We start from the raw sequence: 22,881 nt of genomic DNA on the forward strand, positions 1-22,881 counted from the left end.
GCTCACCTGCAGGGTGGTCTGTGCTCTTTCTGGCTCCAGGACACGAACAGCAAGCAAGCTGGTTGCAGTGCAGGGAGCGGTGTCTTGGCACTGTGCCGACCTCACATCAGTCATCGCTGCACGTGGAAGATCAGCTTTTCGGCCCATGCCAGGAACCACAGCAGATTAGCTGCTAACATTTCTACACAGGGCACTTTCCACTCCAACTCTCTCAGCGGCTGGGCCAGCATTAGTGGGGAGCTTGGCAGCGGTTGGAGCAGCGAAGCCTGGCCACGGTCAGCTGGCTGCCCTCTTGTCTGCTGCCAAAGCCAGACCCAGCAAGCCAGGAGCTGAATCTTCCCAGAGCTCACTGAGCCACCCAGCTAAGGGCTGCACAAATATGCCCTGTAAACAGGCAACAATGAAAACAGGGTGGGGACCCCACTGGAAACCATGATTGTTCTAGCAGAGCCAGAGCCTGGGATGAGATTCACTAGGGCAGCATTTCCCGACCTAGCTCAGAGGGGAAGACAGCAAACAGGACTGGCCAGAGCAAGGTTCCCAACACAGCTCTGGTCCGGCACAGTAATTCCTCTGTCCTCACCCACTGCCATACAGTGCTGGGCTCCCCACACACCTCTGCCACGCCGTCAAGAGGAAAGGCCACTGAAGGGTGATTTCGGGGGGTGTCTAAGCAGCAGACACACCCCACTGAGCGGCACCAAAGTAACTTGCACAGAACGAGAGTGCAGCGCTGGATACACGTGGTACTGTGGGAGCCCACTGGTCAGCCAGCCCCCAGTGTTACAAGTCACAGGTGAGAGGATCGTGCAATAAATAGGAATCTACCATTTCTGACTAGTAGTGAATGGATGAGTCCCGTGGACTCCTCTTTATTTTACTTTTTTATTTCAACTGCCACATAGATGTTGATGCAGAGAGCAGCTGCAATCTTTGAAATACACAAAATGGTCTCAGAGAAGTGACAGGTGTCAGTCACGTAGCTCAGGTCTACACTGCCGTAATTGCTAATCTGATGCAATCCAAAAAGTTGCCAAAAATGGAGTTCAGTTTGTTTCAGCAAAGATGGCAGCTGCAGAGGAGCTGTAAAGCTTTTTGGTGTGATCAGCTAATGGGCTCTCGCCTTTTCGGCAAATACAGTAGAGCTGAATTCAGGGAGGTAGCAAGAAAGCAAGGAGGTAAGGTCAGCTTTGGCAGTAAAAGTGTCTTCATAGGAGGAGTGGCAGACGGACAGAAGTCCTGGGTGCAGGTACAGCACAGCCTGGGCCCTGCACCACAGGCTGTGAGTGCAGTGTGTTCAGGCCTGTGAACTGATATCGTAATGGCACTCATGGAAGGCAGCGATGCTGCGGGGAGACTACAGGTTACAGTGGTTTTCTGCTCTTGGTGCGCAGTTTGGAAGGACCGTGTTAAGCAGCTCACCAAAGTAAGGAATGCTGAAGACAGATGGAGGGACTAGGAGACCTCCCAGACATTGCTATTATAAAACCCTAAGTGCTTCATGTTACTGTGAGAGAGTTGTTTGTTCTCCTTCCATTCAATATGCAGAGCACTGTTAACTCAAGGTGAGGCACTACCTGGTGACAGGATCATTTCCGTAGCTCCAGAGGTGTAAATAATTCAAAGTCTGACTGACTAGGAGCGTAGGCACAGGAATCCCACAGCGAGAGTCGGTCCCTGACAGACATCTCACAAAGCAAGTATTGCACAGCAACCCATCACCACGTGCAGCTGAGAGCACGCAAATCGTTGGCTTTCAGTCAAGGCACTCCAGGTGCGTCACGCTAAAGGAGGCAGGGGTGAGTCATGAGCAGCACTGTGCCACTGCAATAATTTGCCTCCTTAATTCTTTGGTAACAGTCAACATTTCCCACCATCCCTCGACAATGCAAAGTGGCCCCATAGCAAGCGCACCGCATGCTGGGTTACCTGGCAATACAGACCACCACCCAAGGGCTAAGCACTCAGCGGCTCCGGGTTACTCACTGTTTAACCAACCACGGATACAACACGCAAATAACGCTTTGTGCCCCCAGGTTCTTTGAAGAGCAGCTGGCATGGAATAAAAGTCCTGGCGTTTTAGCTTATTAGAGACAGAGCTTCTTCTGGCTTGGATTTGGGTAGGCCATTCCAGGAGGTCAAACCACGCTCAGAGTAGATTCACCCCGTGCTTCAGCAGCTTTTGTTTGGCCTTGCCTGGTAAGCTGAACGCACTGTCATGAGGGTTGGGAACCCCCGAGTTGCGCAGTGGGGTGGCCAGCTGCTGGAAGTACGTTTCCTGGACCGGGTTCTGGCAGGCATAGACGGCAGTGGAGGCATTCCTATCGGGGCAAGAAGAAAAGCAAAGGTCAAGGCTCTGGGAAACAGAAGCAAGCACCCTGATTGTTCTTTGCAAGTTCCATTGGAACACATGGGAGCGCGACGCTAAACAGCCAGCTCCAAGGACGAATAAAGGGTGCTCTCAGAGGCATGGGCAGCCCTGACTGGCTCTCCTCCTGCTGGACCACTTCATAAGAGCAGGGTGCGTGTATGTCCGACAGCGGGTACTAATTGTTGTGTACTAAACCCTGGGAAAACAAAAGGCTGACAAGGTGCCCCACCATCAGACAGGTTCTGATCTCCTCCCAGAAAAGGCCCACCTCCCCTCCCCACCCCGTCAGCTGGGATTAACCCTTCCAATGCCACAGCTATACCAGATATTCACCCCTCCGAAGCATTCGTTCGGCTAGCTGGCAGGCAAACCTAGCACACCAAGGGCTGATGGATAAACACTGCCCACATGTATCAGCCTCCTCCTCTGGAGAAGGCAGAGTCCCACTGCTGGCTAGGAGCAGCTCCCCTGCATAGTACCCCTGAAGCAGGGAAGTGCCAGCATGTATATGTCGACCAGTTGTTCCAGGGGACACTGCGCCCCAAGGCTGGTCTGACTCACACCTGCATGTCAAACTCCAGCAGGACAGCTCAGCCAGCCAGTTCTAGGTGGCAGCCCGTCTCTCCATGGGCTCTGTAGCCAGCTAATGAGGTGGTCACTCTACGCATGCTGTCCCCATAGTAACAGAGTCCTGGATTCCAAGGTCAGAAGGGAGCATTGGACCCATCTAGTCTGACCTCCTGTATGGCACAGGCCAGAGACCTGCCCCAAAGTCATTCCTAGAGCAGAGCGTTTAGAAAGACACCCAACCATGGTTTAAACATGGCCAGTGATAGAGACTCCACTCTCACTTGCTGAATTGTTCAGTGGATAATTACTCTCACTGCTAAACATTTACACCCTATTTCCAGTCTGATTTTGTCTAGCTTCAGCTTCCAGCCACTGGATCGTGTTACCTTTCTCTGTTAGACTGAAGAGTTTCATTAAATATTTGTGCCCCCAGAGATAATTACAGACTGATCAAGTCACCCCTTCACCTTCTCTGTGTTAAGCTAAACAGACTGAGCTCCTTGGGTCTGTCACTGTAAGGCAGGTTCTCTCACCCTTTCATCATTCTCGTGGCTCTTCTCTGACCCCCCCACCAGTTTATCAACTTAACGCGCTGACCACACTGGTAGCAACCATGACAGCTCACCGCATGTCCCTGGCAGAGGCCTAGGTTGGCTCACAGTTTGCTGCCTGAAACCATCTAATACACAAGGGTTGGTTTGTTGCAGTGTGGACAGGCCGGCCACCCACCCATACCTATGTAAGCAGATTGCCTGGATCCTCCTCCTTCCCACAATGCACTGCCACATGTGCTGCTGCTGTCACCGTGTGCATCCCCTCTGGGCACGGGCAGCTGGGGAGAGCTGCTCGGAGTTTCCCAGGACGCCCGAGGCAGCAGAGTAGCCCTGGGAGTGGAGGCATGGCGGTGAAGCCAAGCAGCTGGGGTGGATGCAAACAGAACCAGTTCCTTGGGATCAGGCTGGAGGCAGTGACCAGGACACTGTGACAGGCTCTGACTGTGATAAGACCATCTTGCTTGCAGCATCCGAATTTAGTTTGCCACACACAGTACAGCTTGTTTCCAACCCCAACAAGCCGTGCAAGAAAACAAATCGAGACTGCCAATTTCAGGCGCCTCTGGCTCTAAGCCAAGACCCAAGTTGACTAGGAACAGCTATATTTAAAGCTGTAGCTTAGAACCTTACAGTGCCAGGAGTTGCCAACATTCTATCACTACGTCTTCATCCAAACCTTTGGCACTACTCACTCTGCTGGGAAGATCAGGCCTAGATACACAGCACCTGGCCCAACTTGTGGGCGGCAAATCAAAGGGCCTGTGTTTAGTTACTGAACCTCCGGAAATGAGCTGAGCTGACTGGTCTTTGGAGGGAGGCAGCTCTAGGATTATGGAGCATGCAGAAGAACACAACGAGCCTTAGAACAGAGTTTGTAAGGTGGCCTTGCCTGGCTCTCCTGGGTCCTACAAACAGCTCATGGTCCGGGATTTCCAACCGGCGCTAATGTGCCTCTTGCAGACAAGTAGCTTCAAGCCCCTCATCTAAAACGCAAGCGTATTCTGAAGTGCTCCCCGCTCTCCTCCAAGCGGCTCTGGTGGCTGAGGAGAGGAGGGGTGCCAGGCAGCCCTTACCTGATTGTCAGTTCAGAAGCAGTCGGGAGCTGGTAGAAGTCAGCGTGGATCAGACTAGCCGCTCTCAGGAAGTGCTGATCCTGAGCGCCCAGGACCTGGGGCAGGTTTGCTGCAGAGAAGGAGGAGGGTTAGGGTAGGAAGCTGCCTGTGCAGGGTAATTTGCCCCAGCTGGGTCAGCAGGAGAGGATGCTGGATTTCTGCACCCTGCTGGGGCGGTCGGAGAATAGAGCCAAAGGGACACCCCGTGTGACTCAACACTGGCATGACGGTGAAGGCAGATTACTGGCTCAGTGTGCTCAAGCACTGCACAAATAGAAAGCCAAAGTAATTCCCCGAAGAGCCTATGATCCAAGCAGCATGGACAGAGCGGAGAGGTGACCAGGAAATCCTCAGGCAGAGACTGCCTAGAATCATTTGGGTCTTTCTTTCCTAGTCCCTCTCTCCTGGGCTAGAGAAGGTGTGTGGCTAGCACAGGTTAGCGTCTGTGGGGCTGGCAGGAGAAGGGAGAGGTAAGGATGGACTGGAATGAGGAGAGGTGGTCTAGGATTGGCCTAAGGGGACATCTACACAGCCCAGGGCTACAGTCTCGGAGCCTGGCTTGCCAACTAACACTGTGTAGATAGTGCAGCTCGGGCTCTGAAGCCTAGAGAGTGGGGCCATATGCCTGTCCGAGCTGTAACAGCTACACAGCTGTTTATAGCACGGTAGCCCGAGCCCTGCAAGCCAGAGTCTGTCAACCTGGGCTCTGAGCCTTGCTGCCATGGGCTGCTGCTCGCTATGTGAGATGTCAGTCCCATATCACTGCTCCATCCCCTGCTTCCTACGTCCAGCGTCATCCCTTCTCACAGCCAGGGACTTGCTGACAAGTGCTGCTATCCTCAGGAGCTGGAAGAGAAGTTACACCCCTGGGAGGAGGGATGCGTTCAAGATGTTTTGGTGATCGAGCCCTCAGGAGACGGTCAGGCAGAATCTTTACTGCCCTGGAAAGGACACTGCCCACTCTCCCATTGGCACTTAGCTTGAGCCTGGCACAGGCTGATCACCGGCAATCCGAACTTCTGACTGTGATCACGGCGTACAAGTCACAGGAAGAACACACCCCACACAAGCAGGGCACAGCCCTTTGCCAGCGGGAGCTTAAACCCAGCAGGAGCCCAGGCTGTTTCTGAAGGAAGGAGGAGCATGGCTGTGCTAACGGCAAACAGTATTTCAGGCAAACGTCTGGAGCATGAGATGTTAACACATGAAAGTTAAAGCAAAGCCCGCTCTCGCGACTAACTCCTCTTCTGGGTGTACTGCAAAGCAGCATGTCCTCACCTGTGAGTACGTTCTGAATGCAGTCGTAGTGAGTAAAGCTGTAGGTGGCTTTGGCTGCAGAGGAATGGTCTTTCGGCAAAGTCTCCTTCAGGTGAACCTCCAGGCCATTGAGAGAAGCCAGACTGCTGTGATACTGCAAACAGTGCAACACAAACGTGCATCAGAGCAGATTTCCCTGTTTAACGAGGACTGTAACCCGCTCAGACAACAAACATGGATGACATACAAACGACCCTAGGAACTGCAAGAAGGACTGAAATGCTGGGTCTGATCCAGCCCAGGTTGCCAACACCTGGAAGCATTATCACCTCAAGGCTGTTTGGTGGCCTGTTGGTATTAACTGGTGGATCTCCGTCCATTCATTGGCGCACAAGTCAGTAATGCAAGGCGTTTGGCAAAGGACACTACCGTGGGAAAAGGGCCTTTCAAGCACCAATTGCAATTCACCAGTGGGAGGATGCAAGACTCAGTGAATTTACTACCTTCCAGTGCTTCTCTATGGGGCACCCATTTGCACAAGGCACTGTCTGTTACTTTTTGTAGCCTATTGATTACTGGGATGGCAGAAGCCACTTGCTACTGTAATTGAAAATTAGTGTTCCGTGCGTTACAACGCAATACAGTTGAACTGTGTTTAATTGCAGAAGCCAGGTGGTAGATGCGCCCTGTCCCTGGGTGTCCCACTGCCCCCCCTCTCCCTGCAGACAACGGAGCTCTTCACAGCTTCAAACGGGGGGGTTAACCTCGCGCCCCCCCCCCCCCCCCCACTGAGCTGGATGGGCTTCTGGAAACAGCCCTTCTGCCCCTGATTCCATTCAAACCACAGCACCCAGACCAAGATCCTCCACAAATAACTCACGGGCTACCACTGATCCCAAGAACACCCTGCCTCAGACTGGGCATTGGCCAATGGGACTGCTGCCCAACAAGGCACTGGAGAACCGGTCTGTCTCTTACTAAGTGGGGTGCACCGACAGGCTGAACTGCCTGGATGAGGCAGGGTGGATGAGATCTCCCACTGCAGTCAGCTGCCTGCTGGCTGTCAAGTGCTAGGAAGATTAGTTTTCTAATCCCCAAGGCTGTCCCTGTTCTTTCCTCAGCCGCAGGGAGGATTAAGCCTCCATTCAACATGCTGGTGATACCAACCCTACTCCTGACCTGCTGGTCGCAGAACAGGTTCTCTTTTCTGTACAACAGAATTAAGGGATAAACCAAAGTCGCTTCCAATTGTCTGCACAGAGACAGAGCTTGCATGACAATTTCTGCTCTGCCCCGAGGGTCTGTGCGGCAGAAACACCCTCCCACCTGAAATGGAATGGTCCGCACTTCCTGTGCCTATCAAGCTCCGTGATTAGAATGCTCCAGACTTCTCTGGTGTCTGCATTCAAAGGCCTCACAGAGCTATACACGCATTCATTCATTCAGGCTCCATGCCCCTGGGAGCTGGGTGTTAGTCTATTTTACAGATGGATAAACAGTACAGAGAGACTGAGTGGTTTGCCGTAAGACAGAGAGGGTGATGGAGCCAACACTAGAACCCAGGAGTGCTGACTGACAGTCCCCCAATCCCACCTAAAACAACAGCTGGGAGGGTGCATTTCTGCCAGCAGGGACCAACAAGTATCCTGCACCTAGAGGAAGGGTCCAGCCAAAGGGACCCCATCATGTCAGATCTGGCCCAACATTTAGGCTGTGTAAAAACAAGCTCTTGCAGCTGCAAAGCATAAGATCACACCCAACGTTTAAATGATTCAACTCCAACAGGAAGAGCTTTGGTAAACAGCTCTCTACAACATCCGCCACCCATCCAAAATTGCAGGGTAGTACTGCAGGAGAGCCAGAAAGGAAACGGACTCGTCCGTAGTCACTGCCCAACAGAAATGCAACCCGCCCAGCTTAAACAGCGCGTATGGGGGTACTGATTATTCGATGCCTCCCACTTAACCACAGGCTTTAATGCTGTGGGTACGGCACTTTGGACCCCACACGGGCCCCATCTCTTGCCTTAGGAATTTTTGCATGGACTCCACGGGGAGACGTGGGCCAGGCGTCTCTTCAGCCAGCAAGTGGGAATTTAAAAACAAAGGCACAAAGGGGCAGGGTTACCTGGGCCTGATTTCCCTTTCAGCTGTTCTCTCTCTGAAGAGTGAGACAAACAGACCAGGAGGCAGGGTGGAGCAGACAGAGGTCTCCAGCCAAGCAGGAGATGATCAGGCATTGCAGACCTGTGGAGCTGGTGAACATGCACTCCCTCAGAGCCATCTGCAGAACTGCTGTACTAGCTTGCAGAGCCACAGCCCCCCCAGCAAATGGGAATCAGAAGCGAGGCCCAGATGCCGTGGATGGGGTGGGATCGGCCTAAACGCTAGCACTGCCCTTGCCAACCACTTGGCTGGTTTTGCAGCATGTCCCTTTCTTGGTGAGTCACCCCTCATTTACTGCACTGAGGTGGTGCCCCTGTTTACAAGGTGACAGCCAGAAGGTCACAAGTCCTGCATCTTACTGAGCACTCAGTGTCCTGCCCAGTTCAGAATGAAAACAGCAACTGACAGTGGGAGCTGGCTTAACAGTCTGGGCTGAGTCTGACAGCTAAAGAAATGAGGTTGTTACTAATGCGCAAGGTCTCTGTGGAAGGGAGCGGCACAGCCTGGGTGTTAGCTCTGCAGACTCTAATGCCCTAGGGAGATGGCATCAGCTGGTGTCCCCTTCCCCAGCAGCCCAGAGCATTTCACTGCATATCACCATCGGACAGTACAGCCTGCAAGAGAGGTATATGGCTTTGGCACTGGGTCCTGGTACCTCACCTTGCTGACACTGAGTGCCCTCATGATGCCCTCTGTTCGTGTGTCACAGCTCCCCTGCAGAATGACACCGACCTGCCTGGTCCCGTGGGTAAGGAAGCCAGCTGCATGGGGCTTTGAGCCGCCACCATTTCAAACACTGTTTCTTTTTAGATGGGCTCACCGCCAGACACACAACTCACTGGTATCTCATAGAATCTCAGGGTTGGAAGGGACCTCAGGAGGTATCTAGTCCAACCCCCTGCTCAAAGCAGGACCAACCCCAACTAAATCATCCCAGCCAGGGCTTTGTCAAGCCTGACCTGATCTAGAGTTACAAGCTGTAACACGGAAGGTGGGAATTAACTTCAGAAGCAGGACTAGCTCTCTGCTGCTGCTCTGCCTGCGTGAACACCGGGCACGTGGTTAAACCCTCCCAGCAGAACACAGACCAGGAATCCTGCACGAGCCATCTTGTGATCTCTGCTTGGGAACACTGGAGTCAGGCTGGCTATTTAGTCAGAGGTTACAACTACTCAGTCACAGCCACATTCATACTTTGCTCATCTAGTAACACTAATTAGGGAAGGTCTGGACCCTTGGGGGGTAGGCTAGAGGAAGCTGAAGCACATGGAGGTAAAGGAACTTGTCTCCAAGGTCACAGAGTAACCAATGGGAGAGCTGGGAACAGGATTCAGGAGTCAGCTCTGGTCACCATCCCACACTGCCACAAGACAGGAAGTATATGAAACATTTTCTAATTTAAAAAGGCAACCTATTTCTTACTTACCACGTCTTCAATGGACCCCTGGTCATCCTTAAACTGCTCCTCCGCCAGCAGCAAGAGCACTAACCCTTTAATTCTGTGAACATACAAAATCATCTTAACCAGCTTGGCCTGCTTGCCAGACACTGTGCAATCTACTGCTGCTAGACAGTCCATCCCGGTAGTTACTTGTGTAGGCAAACCATTCTCTCTGCTCTTGGGAGAACCTGGGCCTTCTGCAGTGCCACTGAGTAGGCTCTCCTGGACTTCAGCAACAGGAAACTGGTTCCTACCACAATCTTCAGCAGGGAACTTCTGCCCCACCCATACAGCACTGGGCAGAGGTTCCTGCTCAGAAGCGTCATCCCTGGCTGCTCCATCTCCTCTTCTGAAGGTTCTGTTTTGGCTGCTGGTGTCTTGACTGTCTACACTTGACAGATTGTCGCGTTCGCTTGAGCTGCTTCTCCTTGTCTCTTTGGAAGGATAGCAGGTGGAGAGGCTGCCACTGGCTGTGTGACGCCTCTGGAGGCTGCGGCATTCAGACTTCATCCGCTCACTAGTGTTAGAGTTGGTTACAGGTTCCATAGTGCTTCGACCCTCCTGCCCGAGGGCACAAGGCTTTGGAAAGTCAGAGGACCCCGAGGCCATGCCTGTGTTCTGAGTGCACTCTGCAGCAGGCAGTTTGGAATTGCTGGGCAAGGCTCCCAGCTCTCTCTGCAATGGAGGGGATGGTTTCAGGGGGGTAGAACTCAACACCGGGCTCAGCGCTCCAGCTGGGGGATTCAGAGCATCTTTTCCTTTAGCAGTGCCCGAGGCCTGTGGGGGGGGCTCTCTCACCACGAGGGCATGCTGGCCTCGGACTTCATCAACCCGGGCCGAATCCGAGAATGCCCGTGAGCGGAGGGTGTTCTTAGATCCTTTAGGGTTTGCTGGAGATGTGGGCAACCTAACAGGAGACAAGAGTAGACACTCGGTTAAGCAGTGAGTAGCAGTCACTTGGGGAATCAGGGGCCAGGAACGATCAGAAAAACAAACAACCAACCATCTCCTGTTCAAAACCTGATCCACCCTCCATCGGAGATTAAATCCTGCCCCCGCAACGGAGGGACTGGCTGATCTCATAGGCTGTGCCCACCTCCAACCTCTAGGATCCTCACTGTAAGGTTAGGTGGAGAGTGAGGGACGTGCAGAATAGCACAATCCCATCACCTGCCCTGGGAACGCGGCTCCCTTACACTCAAGCACAAAGGCTTTACTCAGAGCACAGTGGGCCGAGAGATGACAGCACAGTCAGTCTGAGGCGGGGAGGAGGTTTTGCTTTACACAGAGCACAGCAGCAGAGAGCAGCGCAAGCCCTTTCCTCGGAGGGTGGAATACGGACAGTTAGAGCTATCCGGCCCGACAAGCAGACGATGGTAGTTTTAACAAGTTGACAGTACCCCCTTATTTGGGGCTCGTTATTCTTAGGGAAGATGGCAGCAGAAGCTGGTGAGCTCTGGCTCTGCAGTGGGATGAGCTCAGCTGCTGAGAAGACCCTTTGCTGCATCAGAAATTCACGTCCTACCTAGTCATCCACGCTACTGGAAAGTCCCGGAGTGCGGTGGCTTCACCTTCCGTTAGGAAAACGGGAACGATGCAGACATCCCGAGGCAATGGAGGATCTGCAAGAGCAAAACCGCACCCAGACCCAGCGAGAAGAAATTACAATGTTTGTACAGACACCAAAGACCTCCTGTGGGAGGGGAGGGGAGGAGAGGAAGGAGGCCTCTGGCAAAGGGCTGCAGCCTGGGTGCGTGGGATATGGCACAGGACTAACCAGGCAGCCTTTTCCTGATCACCTTAGCAAACAGTGCCAGGCACAGTCAAATACCCCGTTCCTTTTCTGACTGTTCCAGAGACCCCGCAGGGAATGCGAGGAGAGGGCGGAGGAAGAGCTGCCTGACACGAGCTGAACATTCTCAGCTCTAACTCAGCAAAGGGACTAAGGACAGAGTCAAGAAGTTACGAGTCGCTGTTCAGAACTCGAACTCCTGCCTTACGCCCCAAGCTCTGCTTTCATCACTGACCAAGTTGACACACACCACCGTGTGGGACTGAAGTTACACACATCTGCTGTTAAGGAGTCCACAGAATTTGTGGGAGAACCTGCCCTTAGATGAGGAAATAGTGCCTAGATCCCCCTCGTGGTACCCATGTCACACGCTCCTACCCAAGTGGATGCACATGGAACTTCAGCTGGGGCTTCAATGGAAGCAGCATGAAGATCTGCCCCGTGATGTTTTAATGGCAGTAGAGGGTAAAATCGGGCTCTCTGAGGGAAAGCAGGCCCGGAAAGGGCCACATGCTCCTGGGATGCAGCTCCCCGTTTACACTGTGCGACTAGTGTGGCTTACCATGTTCCTGCAGCACCTCCCCGCCTCCAGGAACGCTCTGAAAGTAAAGCACACAGTTATCACTGGCCTACAGTAAGACTGTGTTAAACATTAGCCACCAGGCCCTCACCCAGGCCCAATCCCAGGGCCCCTGAAATCATTGGGGATCTTCCCACTGACTGCAGAGGACTCTGGATCAGGCCCTGAGGGCAATACCGTGCTAAGGCTACTCATGGTCTGCAGTGACTTACTCCTCAGGGAGCCATGTTGAGCTCAGCGGCGCTACCCATGAAGCAAACATAGGACACAAGATGAGGGAGAGTATCACAGCCTAGCCCTGACTGTCTCTGCATAAATATGGCAGGGCACAGTCCTTGTTCATTCCTGGAACCAATATCAAAGCAGATGCAACAGATGCTTTCCCAATCCGGTGGCATAATGCAACTACATACAGATCTGCAAGCATGACGCCTCTTGAAAACTGTATGAATTTAGTAACAAACAGAACAAGTAAACAAAGGGATTACACATGAATAGGAAACGCTAAAGACAACTAACCAGTCAGTGTAACACATCAATAATATGCAGATTAAGGTTAAGAGTTATTTTGATGCAAGAGCTGGGATACTCACCTAAGAAGCTACTATACAGAACAAGTAATAGGTCTATTTATTTAATATATTCTTATAGATCAAGTTGTGTTAGGCCACATGTTTACAATTCAGCAAGGGACGTTTTCCACGCTCCCATTATTATTTTAAGAACAATGAGTACTGAATCAGCTATGAGCATTTCCCCCTTGTTTCTTGGGAAGAAGAACTGAAATCACATAATAAGCATTTAATTTTTCAGCAAATGTAAGTGGTGATCTCTATGTTCATTCGTTCTGCACGCTGCTAAACAGCCATCTTTGGCCAGGTTAATCGCAGGGTGAGTGATTATTTTTGGCATCTTGAAGAGAATTCAATAGCCAAAATACTGACAGGAAAAAAGGTCCCAAGAGCAGCAGCCCTGACTTGACTCCTGAGCGTCAACAAGAATTTTGAATTTCGTTACACAGTAGAACCATTTAACATCAGCAGCAAGCAGCTCCGTAAGTGCTGGCTGGATCTCTGGTGCAAGTAACACGCAGACTGGGGCCTGATGCTGCTGGGCTTGGGTTTAACACCATACCTTGTCTGCAGCTTCTGTTCCTTGAAGGAGAACCTTGGCAGTGAGAGGAGGTGGAAGCTGCGTGCTCACAATCCTAGCAGGGTAGAACACAAACACAACCAGCCATGAGCAGAGTCAGGCCCCCTTCCCCGTTAGTTTGATGGAGCAGGCAGGTGCGGGGTACCACTCAAAGTGGGCAGCCACAGATGTTCCGAGCAGGGTTTCAGGTGCTGCTCAGATCTGTTTCATGCCCATGCAGTCCCAGTAGGATCTCTCTAGGGCTGTGGTTCTTGCTCTCACAGCCCCAGTACACTCACTGGGGGGGAGCTGTGCCCTGTTCTTGCCCCACGCTGACAGCAGGTTCCGAACCCCCTTCGGCTCGCACACGGACACCCCAGCTGAACCCAAGGGCTTTCATGGAACTGAGTCACACACTGACACGTATGTTCTGAGGTCAAACTAGCACCTCCAGGCAGCAGTAATGGCCCATGGATCTGCGAGGCCCTAAGACACTCCTGCCAGTCCCAGGGCACCTCCTGGAGACGAGTCAGGGGAAGCCACACTCCCCTAGCAAAGCACACAGGAACTCATTGCACACCCACAAACACCTGTACCTTACAGTCTGCGCGCAGGGCCCAGATCCCAGTGCTGCTAGGATGTGCCTGGGAGCTGACAGGGCATTCTAGGTAATAACATTCAGAGTCCTACCCAGCACCCCGTGCTGCAAACCTGTGTCTTTTTGTCCCTTGCACTGGGGGCCTCCTCACATCGCATGACACACAAATGTTTCAGACAACTCCCTGTGGATTGACAGGCCATGGCAAAGAGGTTTCAGGACAAAACCAGCCAAGAGAATAGAGCAGGGGCTGCCTGCTCTTGGGGAACACGTTGTCTGGTGGGCAGGTGAGAGGATGGGGTGTTTAATGTAAAGTACTATAGACAGATGGGCAGGACAGCCCTTTAAGGGTAGTTTGCTGTCAGTTCCACTCTGGATCAGCAAAAGCAAACTTGCCTGCTGGGTGTTTACCATTCGTTGGGGGGCCTGGTTTTGGTGAGTGAAGAGTAACAGTGATCCAAGGCAAAGAAAACCCTGTGCAGGCAAAGCCCTCCCCACTCCCACTGCAGAGCTGGGCACTGGTAGAGGAAAGGAGCAGGAAAACCAGCACTAACGCTGTCGTGACACTGGCCTCTCCTGCAGGCACACCAGCAAGTCCAGAGAAAGGATCAGTCTGGTCTCTTCACGTACCCCCAGCAGAGATGCAGGTTCTGCAAGAAACTCAAACACAAGGCTCTCTCTCTGTGGCACTGGGGTGAGGCTTGCAGGTTCCTAGGGGTCTGTTTGGGGATTTCTAGAAGATGTTGCAAGGAACTTGGTGGCCTAGTGGCCCAGAGTCTTTCTGGTTAAAGGAGTTTTGCAGAAGAAAAGAGTTTCTACCCACGAGAAAAATCAATATGCTGGAGAAGACGGAGGCACATGTCAGTGATGGGACCACATGGGGAGTTCAAGGGCACAACTCACACATGCCTGCAGGACACAGCACATGAACGTAAGGCCCAGTTTCAAGCCAGACCTCCACTCCCATAAGGGTTTTGCACTTGCAACAAGTTGCCTGGATGCTAAGAACTACAGGGAAAACCATCACCCATGTGATTTGCTGTGCGTGTGAAGCCACCCCTATAAAAAGGATGACCTGGCTCTGAGATCAGACTTGGTCAGATGCACTCACTGCAAAGCAAGTCTCCCCCTCTTGCCAGATGTGTCACTGACACACACGACCCAGAGGACTTACTGACTTCTGCCACAAGGAAATGCCTGAACTCCCTAATCCCCTGGCTCTGTAGGATGTTCTCTGTCCCCAGAGGCTCTCTTTGCCCTGGCACAATGCACAGCTGTAGAGTCTTCACCTGTCCACAGATAATCTTTGGCTGAATCAAGCCAGCATTTCTCCTGGAGGATGCAGGCTCCCTTTTCCTGCATCCATTCCAGTGTGGATAGTGTCACCTGGCCAGCAAGCCAGTCATTTTAAGAAAACAAAATCATTATTGGCAAGGCAGGGGAAGAGCAGGCTAAGAAAGGGGAAAGGATAATGTTGATACATTTTAATCAGATGTAAGAGGCTTTTAAACGAGCGTCTCGCAGACCATGGCATTTGGAAAGCATTGATCTCAGGGACATGTCACCCACTGAGTAGGGAAGCAGCAGCAACAGTTCACACCAAAGGCTTTCAGCTGGGCCTGGCCCCCAGCCACCCTGAATAGCATGTGAAAGGCGTCGGTGTCACGCGATGTTTGTAATAAAACAGGCATCTAGATCCAGTGGACAGAGCATGCCAGGGAGTCAGGACACCTGGATTTATTTCCCAGCTATGCCACTGATGGCTTATTATTTAAAATGTACATTGTGGTAACACCTAACGTTAGCTGGGTCAGAACCTTATTGTACCAGATGCCGTCCAAACATACAGGGACAGTCCCTGCCTCAAAGAGCTCACTTGCTCTGAAGCACTGAATATCTGTCCAAATGAGCCTAAGGGAGTTGGGCACTCAGATCTCACTGAAATTCACTGGGAGCTCGGTGCCTATTGAAACCCCAGCCTTAACCCCTCAGGGCCTCCACCTCCCCGAGTACATTTGTGGATAACGATCTACCCAGATGGAGAGTGCTACATAGTAAGTAATGTCCCCGCTAGTACCCGGAGGGCAGATCTGGAGGTACAGCCGCTGCCCTTCCTCCCCCCCGAGGGAGCTTGGGAAAGTAGCCCTGGACTGTACAGCCCGAGGAGGGGATTGCCTGCAGTCGACTCGGGTTGAGAACTGACAATTACGGTGACTGCTTGGAAGTCCTTGGCTACTCACTGGCCTTTGTAGAGGATGCAACCTGCCAACACTTGGGGTGAACGCTGGCAGGTCTGCAAGATGAGAGCTGCTTTCAGTAACAGCAGGGGGTCCACCTGTGCAGGGAGAGGAAGACAATGAAACCATCAAACCCCAGGGAATAATCCAAGTAGCGAACAGAACTAGAGGGGGCACGTCTCAGGAGAACAAGCTAGCCCTGCAGAGATCAGGAGAGCTACCTTGGTTTTGTCCAAGTTCCAAAGGGAATTGAAGATCTTGTGCAGGTCACTGGTGTTTTTCTGAATATGTTCGATGTACCTGTCCCACTGCGTGCTCAGCTCCTCCCGAGAAAACACCTGAAGAAGAAAGAATCCCCATGGTTAGACAATGCATGGCTGGACTCAACACAGGATCCAGAGTGCCCAAGGTGGTTAGGTATGATTAGTTCAGGGAAGCGTGTTTCTAAGCAGTAACTCTTCAATGAAACTTCTACCAAAACACTAAACCAAGGTCAGGAACTGAATCCAGTCTGCCCAACAGCAAAAGCCCCGCCGAGAGAGGATTTACTGTTGCTGGACAAGAGAGGGCAGACAGGTACCATAGAAACCCTGCAGCTTAGACCTCAATCTCAGTTGTCTGCACTGTGCTTTACATTATTGAAAATAGAGACCAGGTGGAGAAAGACCCTCCAACCTGGGATGGGTGGCTGAGAGCCTCACTAGACAGACAGAGGGAAGAGAGAGCTCAGACATCCCAGCTCACCCTCGCAGCCCAGTGACAAGGGGACAGCCCATAAGACCCCAGTGTGCAACATGGACGGCAGCAAGATGAGCGCATGTGGCTTTCGGTTGCACCTTGGCATGCAGCAGCAGTTTGTCCTGGGGCAGGAAGTTGCCAGACTCTCTCTACATGCCTCAGGAATACTGCATTCAGGTCTGGGAACACTATTCCCAAATCTGAAGGCATCTAAGAGACAGAAAGATACGCAGAAGTGAAGTGAGGCTAGAAAAACAAAGAGTTAGATCTGCGTAGCTAGGCTAAGGGGAATGGAAAGCACCTGCACATTATTTGAGAGGCCTAAATTCTAAGGAGCAAGAGGAATGATGTACACTGGGGTGGGGACAGTGAGGGGACAGGATGGGGGAACAAGAGAAGGAGACTTCAGACTGAACACGAGGAATCTTCTCATGAGGTCATATGTGGGGTCGTCTCCCAAGGGAAGTGGGGGGAGCCTCATCACTTGGAATGCCGATGACAACAACATAGAAAAGAGATTCTAGGCACTGATCTTGCCTTGTGGAAATGGGACCTAAGGACTTTCCCAGCTCGCATGCCTGCGATCTCAGAGCTTCACTGGTGGCAGGAGGGCCAGAGGGAATATGTGAACCTCCACATAACTGGGCAGGCTTCAGCTGTACCCTGAGAGGTCCATGCCCTCGTCCTATTCAGGGAGAAACACTCAACACTGTTAATTAGCAATTACCATGTAAGCATGACACACAGATCCATTGTAAAATCTGAAGAGTCCAATCAGTAGATCCAGAAATTGTCCACAGCTGACATCAGGGAGTTCGATGGTACAGCCCAGCACCTTCAACACACAAGGTTACAGAAAAAACTTTCCTGAAGCAGCCAGGTGACAGGAGAAGCAAACAGCTGCTGCACTCCCCAAAACTCAGTTTGGGAAGCCCCCTAGGTAGCCATATGTCTGGGGAAAAGCAAGGGGCGATGCACGAGAGCCAGGGGGGTCCCTGGCAGCAGAGGTAGAAAGCCAGAGCTCAAGACACATACTCTCCATTCCCTCACAATCTCAGGGGCCTGACCACTAGTTTAATGTTTAAATGGCTGAGAACATCATCCCCAAATGGAATACTTCGAGGCGCAGTTCACTAGATAATGAACTCGAGAAGAGGGTTTCCACTTCTTCCGCCAGGGAGCAACGCGGTGCATCAAACTTCTGAGAATCCATGAAAGTAACTAGACTGTCAGGGGGTCTGCCTGTTCAGGAGAGCTTCCTGCAGCATGGCTTTTACCCCACCTGAGTGGAACTGCCCACTGAACGAGCCAGTTCTCAGAGCATGTGACCACATCACATCAGAGAAACCAGATCTGCCCCTAAAATGAGAAGTCCACCATCACCGCCAATGAGCTTTGTGCAGGGAATGAGCATCCCAGCTCTTTGTTGTAAGCTACATCCCATGGAACTCTATTTTCAGCTAGTTCACATCTTTGCACTGGCCCACAAACCCCATCTAGCTGTCGAATCCTACAGCTGCAGGTCTCGGTTGAATGCTGCCAGGCCATTGCCACTAGCACCCTAAGAACATAAGAATGGCCAAACTGGGCCAGACCAAAGGTCCATCTAGCCCAGTATCCTGTCTTCTGACTGTGGCCAATGCCAGGTGCCCCAGAGGGAATGAACAGAACAGGGAATCATCAAGTGATCCATCCCCTGTCGCCCATTCCCAGCTTCTGGCAAACAGAGGCTAGGGACACCATCCCTGCCCATCCTGGCTAATAGCCATTGCTGGACATATCAAACAATACAAGTACTTAGTTTGATACAATAGTAGATACTTTCTATTACTATTTGAGCTCCTTACGTGCCTCCTGTTCGTTGTAACTCACCCAGAGATACTCTCCATCCACCCTTACTGCAAACTTGAGCTTTCTCAGCCGAATGAGACTCGGCGGAGCACTGGAGATCTCCGTTACACAGCGCACCACTCCTGCGATCTGTCCGCACAGCAGTTCCTGCTGGTCAAGGAGAGTCTGTGAGAGGAGGAGGAGGGAAGAGTGAATTTTGCAGCATTCTTGGCAAGCTGGAAAGGCACTACATTTACACAGCAGCATGATGGAACTGGTGATGATAAAGTAACTGACGGTGTTTACTATACTATATGGAACAAAGGCTTGATAACACCATGCACTGACTTTTCATCCCAGTCACTGAGGATGAAGTCTTATTTAAGCACAAGTAACCCTACCAAGAGAACAAGAAGAATTAGTGAGTCTTATCCCTAGGGGATATTTGTCCAAATCACCACCACAGAATGGGGCATTATGGAGAGGCCCATAACCGAAATAGCAGAGTGCTAAAGAACAGCGTAAGGTGCGCTGCACAGAGCCACATAGGGTACGTCTACACCGCGATAAAATCCAGTGGCTCAGAGTCTTAGATCCTGAGAGAGCTGGCTCAGACTGCGGGGCTAAAAACAGCCATGTAGACACTCAGGCTGGAGCCTGGGCTCGGAGACCCACCCCCCGGCCCTGGGTTCCGGAGTCCAGGCTCCAGCCTGAGCCTCAATCTCTACACTGCTATTTTTACTCCCAAAGCCTGAGCTCCATGTGCCTGAGTCAGGGGACCTAGGCTAGCTGCGGCCGTGCCATGGTCTTTTACTGCACTGAAGGTGAACCCATAGGGGCCTAAGGCTGGAAAACAAGAAGTGCTGTGGATCAAGACTGAGGTATGTTGGCAGAGCTGCACTATACATGGCCTTAAAAATACAAATAAAATAAAGAAACTTTTTATAAACACCGAAGTTACAAATTTACCCAAACCCAGATATTTGCAAGCCCCACCATTCCAAGAACAGAAGGTTGGCTTTGCACATACTTTATATATAAAATTGTTTGCAACTCTACAGACAGACATTTGGGAAAAAATAAAAAAGAAGGCATTACCTGAGAGGGATAAAAGTAGCAAATGCCAGCTCTTGTGGGATCCCCTTCTTCCTTTACCTTTGAGCCATCATAAAGGAAAAAGTAGTTCCACCTGCAAAACCAAAGTATTGACTCGATGGAAGATGTTTGCTGTTCCCAACCAAGTCAAATTGATATTTCTTCCCACCCCTCAGTTCTCTCAAGCAGAGCTCTGCTATTTATGATGCGATACACAAGTGTTTAAAAAAAACAGGAATGGCAAACGTGCAACATTCCTGCATGCAGCCTCATCCACTGATTTTGGAGATGGAATCAGGGTGGAGAAGAAAGACTCCAAGGATCTGGGCTATTAACTCTCCCAACTTTCTGGGTTTAAAATAGAGGACAGCAAACCTGTGGCTAAGCCTAGAGGAGAAGGATCACAAATCCCTGCCTATTTTCCAAGTCTGATAGCACAGAGCATTTATCACTACGTATTTGGAATGGTTTCCAATAGCTTCATTGGCTCTTACTTCATGTTGAACCAACTCCACATGTGCAAAAAAGCACTAAAATGGGAGGTTCCTCATGACCAGTGATGGTCTTAACAGTTTTGGGTCCTTACTGATTTATTCAAAGTCTTTTAGCTACTGTTTTCATTGTAGGCTGCACGTTCCAGTCATAAACTTTGTGCACAACAGCCCCCAAGCAAGAGTGCTACAAAGAGTGCTAACTAAACCACATGAAGTCTGGAACGAGACGACTGTGCAATTCAAAAGGTGAAGCTAAAGAACACAAGTTATTCTCCACCAAAAAGCAGAGACTAAACTTGGGCTCTCAGAGCATTCCTGGAATGCCCCACCAGTGAGATGGGAAGGTTGGGAAGGCATTGCTTTAGAAATCAGATCTCAATTCTATCCTTGGCTCTATCACAGATCCCCTATGACACTGGAGGCCAGTCATTTAATCTCTCTGTCTCGGTTTCCCCACCCGTATAATGATGACAGTAATGCCCCTGTGAGGATAAAATTCATCAATGTTTATGTGGCATTCACATATTACTGGAACGAGCACCTTAGAGCCCACAATTGATTGCTTGTGACCCTGCAGCAACTAGCCAGAGACTGGGGGATTCTTCCTCAGGGAGTCTCTCTCCAGTTCTGATAGCATGGGGGCACTATCCATGACTCAAACATGCTAAGATGATGTGCACGCACATCTCTTGGCATGTTGTTGACAGGCCCATTGTGGCCTCCACATCAGTCATGCAACATTCCCTTGCAACTCTAGAGGAATGATGAGTGCTACTCACCAAGAAGCTGAGTTAGGGTCTGATAAAATGGGGCTGGCCATTTACATCAGATTTTCTTAATCATGTCTCGTCGCCCTCAGGAGCACTTTCTCCTCCAAAGCAACTGATGCAAACAACTCATTTTTTTCAGCAGTAAATGTATTGTTCCACAAAGGCTCCAGTGGAAACTTAGTGGGTTTTGGCTTTAGGTGATGAATATGTTGGAGATTTTGTTAAAATACTGATGTCAACACTGTTCCTCGTGGCTTATTTACATGAAGAGTAAATCCACTAAAGTGCCTTCATTTTGGAGGTTTATCCCACAAGAGCTACATGGGAACCTTGCAGAGCCTATGCAACATTAAAGTCTCTTCAAAACTTGTGTTCATCAATTCTGAGACTGAACCAACAAAGCTACTTTATGAGAATGTTCCAAATAGGAGGAAAACCATCTTAGTGCCTGCAGTGAATGAGAAATCTCAGAAAGCATGAATATGGTCATCAGAAACAATGAGCTATAAGAGGCAGATCTCAAGACACTACACTGGTTCTTTCAAGTTTATTATTTTGTATTTAAGTGGCTATCTGTGCAAAAAGTCATCACTACACAGAGATTACTGTCAGAAGAGCTCCCATTTAGGGACCTTCTGCTGAAGATACAGTTCCTTGAATAAGTCCTTGCTTGTGTGATACAAAGCTGAATGGTTTCCTGTGGTCTCCAGTGTTGATGTTGCTCTTCTAATCCTAGAGTAAAGAATGAATGGATTAATACTTGGATGCCTTTGTTCAACTGACACGTGACCCTACAGAGAGCACCTAACAAGCATTCAACAGAACTAACTTGTGCATGAGTGAAGCATGGGACAGAAACAAGCCTTCCTTTTAAATAGCAAAATTACATTTAATATGTTTGGAATATTACCTGGTTACATCTGGGCTTAATCATGCATATTGCTGACAATCAAATAGAAAAGCTCCTAACAGGACTACAAGGAGCTAGGAAAATGATGGAACAGCTAATATAAGGGCTGCACTGCTCACTTAATTGAACCAAATTTGATTTTTTATCTTATTAACAGGAACATAGGGATTGCTATGGCAGATCAGATCAATAATGACCCATCTAGTTTGCTATCCTGTGTACAACAGTAGCCAGTATCAGATTCTTCAGAACAGGCACAAAACCCCTGTAATAGAAAAGCCTACTCACAGGGGAAGTTCTTTCCGAACTCCCATTAGTTAGTGGTTGTCCTTCATTGTTGCCTCTCATCCAAGGGCCTCAAAGGGCTCTATCAAAAGTTATGCCTCGCCTCACGATTGAGGCAAGTAAGAGAGGTACTGTGTATACCAAACCCTTCACCCCTCAACCTCTGAAAGTCGGCAACCTCCAGGATAAAAGCATTACACCCCGACTAGGCCAGGAAGTGAACAATCAGTCACCCACCCAACAAACCGCAGAGGGAATTTAGGGAGCAGAATGGAGTTAACCAAATTGGAATGGTCAGAACAAGAGGGCTAATGCCCCAACTCTTGTGCAAAGCAGCTAAGGATCTTCAGTTACTGCTGGTTACCTCTGTTTTTACTACTCAGCTGAGCCGGGGCCTCTCCACGAGCCGAGTTCCCCCATCACCCCTGACTTGGGCATTGCTCAGAACTGGCCCAGAGGAGAGACGCACCGACGACTGAATCACGAACCCGGAGCTCCCCCCCAAGCACGGCTCGGGCCCAAACCCAGCCACGTCGGCCGAATCGGAGTTGTGGTTGAAAAAAAGTCTCGAGAGCTGCTGGTTCCCAGGAAAAGGTCCCGAAGCCAGCGGGAAAGGGGAAGTTCACCCCGGCCTCTGCTCCCGCCGCGGCTGCGACTCATCTAGAGCCTCAATCTCCGCACCCCGGCGGCGGGGGCAGAACCAAGTTCACCCGCGTCCCGCGCTCCCCGCCCGGCCCCGGCCCAGCTCCCGGGATGCGCCGCCGCCGCCGCCGCGCCGAGTCCCACGGCCCCCTCGTCCCCAGCTCCGTTCCTCTCGCTCCCCCCGCAGGACCCGCCCGCGAGCCCCGGAGCGCCCAGCCCGGCCCCCAGCACCTACCTGAGCGCAGCCACTTCCGGGGCTGGGCCCGCCGATCACATGATACCGACACGTGACCGCCCCCCCTACGGGTC

The 22,881-nt window shown here is 51.1% G+C and overlaps 1 protein-coding gene across 2 annotated transcripts; it reads right to left on the bottom strand.

Annotated features, from left to right (window-relative positions):
• Positions 1-838: 838 nt before the first annotated feature.
• Positions 839-22,870, bottom strand: HPS4 (HPS4 biogenesis of lysosomal organelles complex 3 subunit 2). 2 transcript variants are annotated; one of them, XM_054006539.1, is made up of 14 exons: positions 22,808-22,870; positions 20,745-21,467; positions 19,475-19,565; positions 18,419-18,562; positions 17,274-17,381; positions 16,030-16,146; positions 15,812-15,906; positions 12,977-13,049; positions 11,825-11,861; positions 10,996-11,092; positions 9,456-10,377; positions 5,886-6,018; positions 4,569-4,677; positions 839-2,321 (listed from the first exon to the last, which is right to left on the bottom strand). In XM_054006539.1, the coding sequence occupies exons 2-14, from the start codon at positions 20,783-20,785 to the stop codon at positions 2,150-2,152; spliced, it is 2,139 nt and encodes a 712-aa protein (XP_053862514.1). In that variant the 5' UTR covers positions 20,786-21,467; positions 22,808-22,870; the 3' UTR covers positions 839-2,149. The 2 variants fall into 2 exon arrangements, with proteins under 2 accessions (XP_053862514.1, XP_053862513.1); XM_054006538.1 differs by lacking the exon at positions 22,808-22,870 and adding an exon at positions 22,295-22,661.
• Positions 22,871-22,881: the final 11 nt, after the last annotated feature.

This window comes from Malaclemys terrapin, chromosome 16 (assembly GCF_027887155.1).
Source record: "Malaclemys terrapin pileata isolate rMalTer1 chromosome 16, rMalTer1.hap1, whole genome shotgun sequence".
In the NCBI taxonomy this organism is placed as follows: Eukaryota; Metazoa; Chordata; order Testudines; family Emydidae; genus Malaclemys; species Malaclemys terrapin.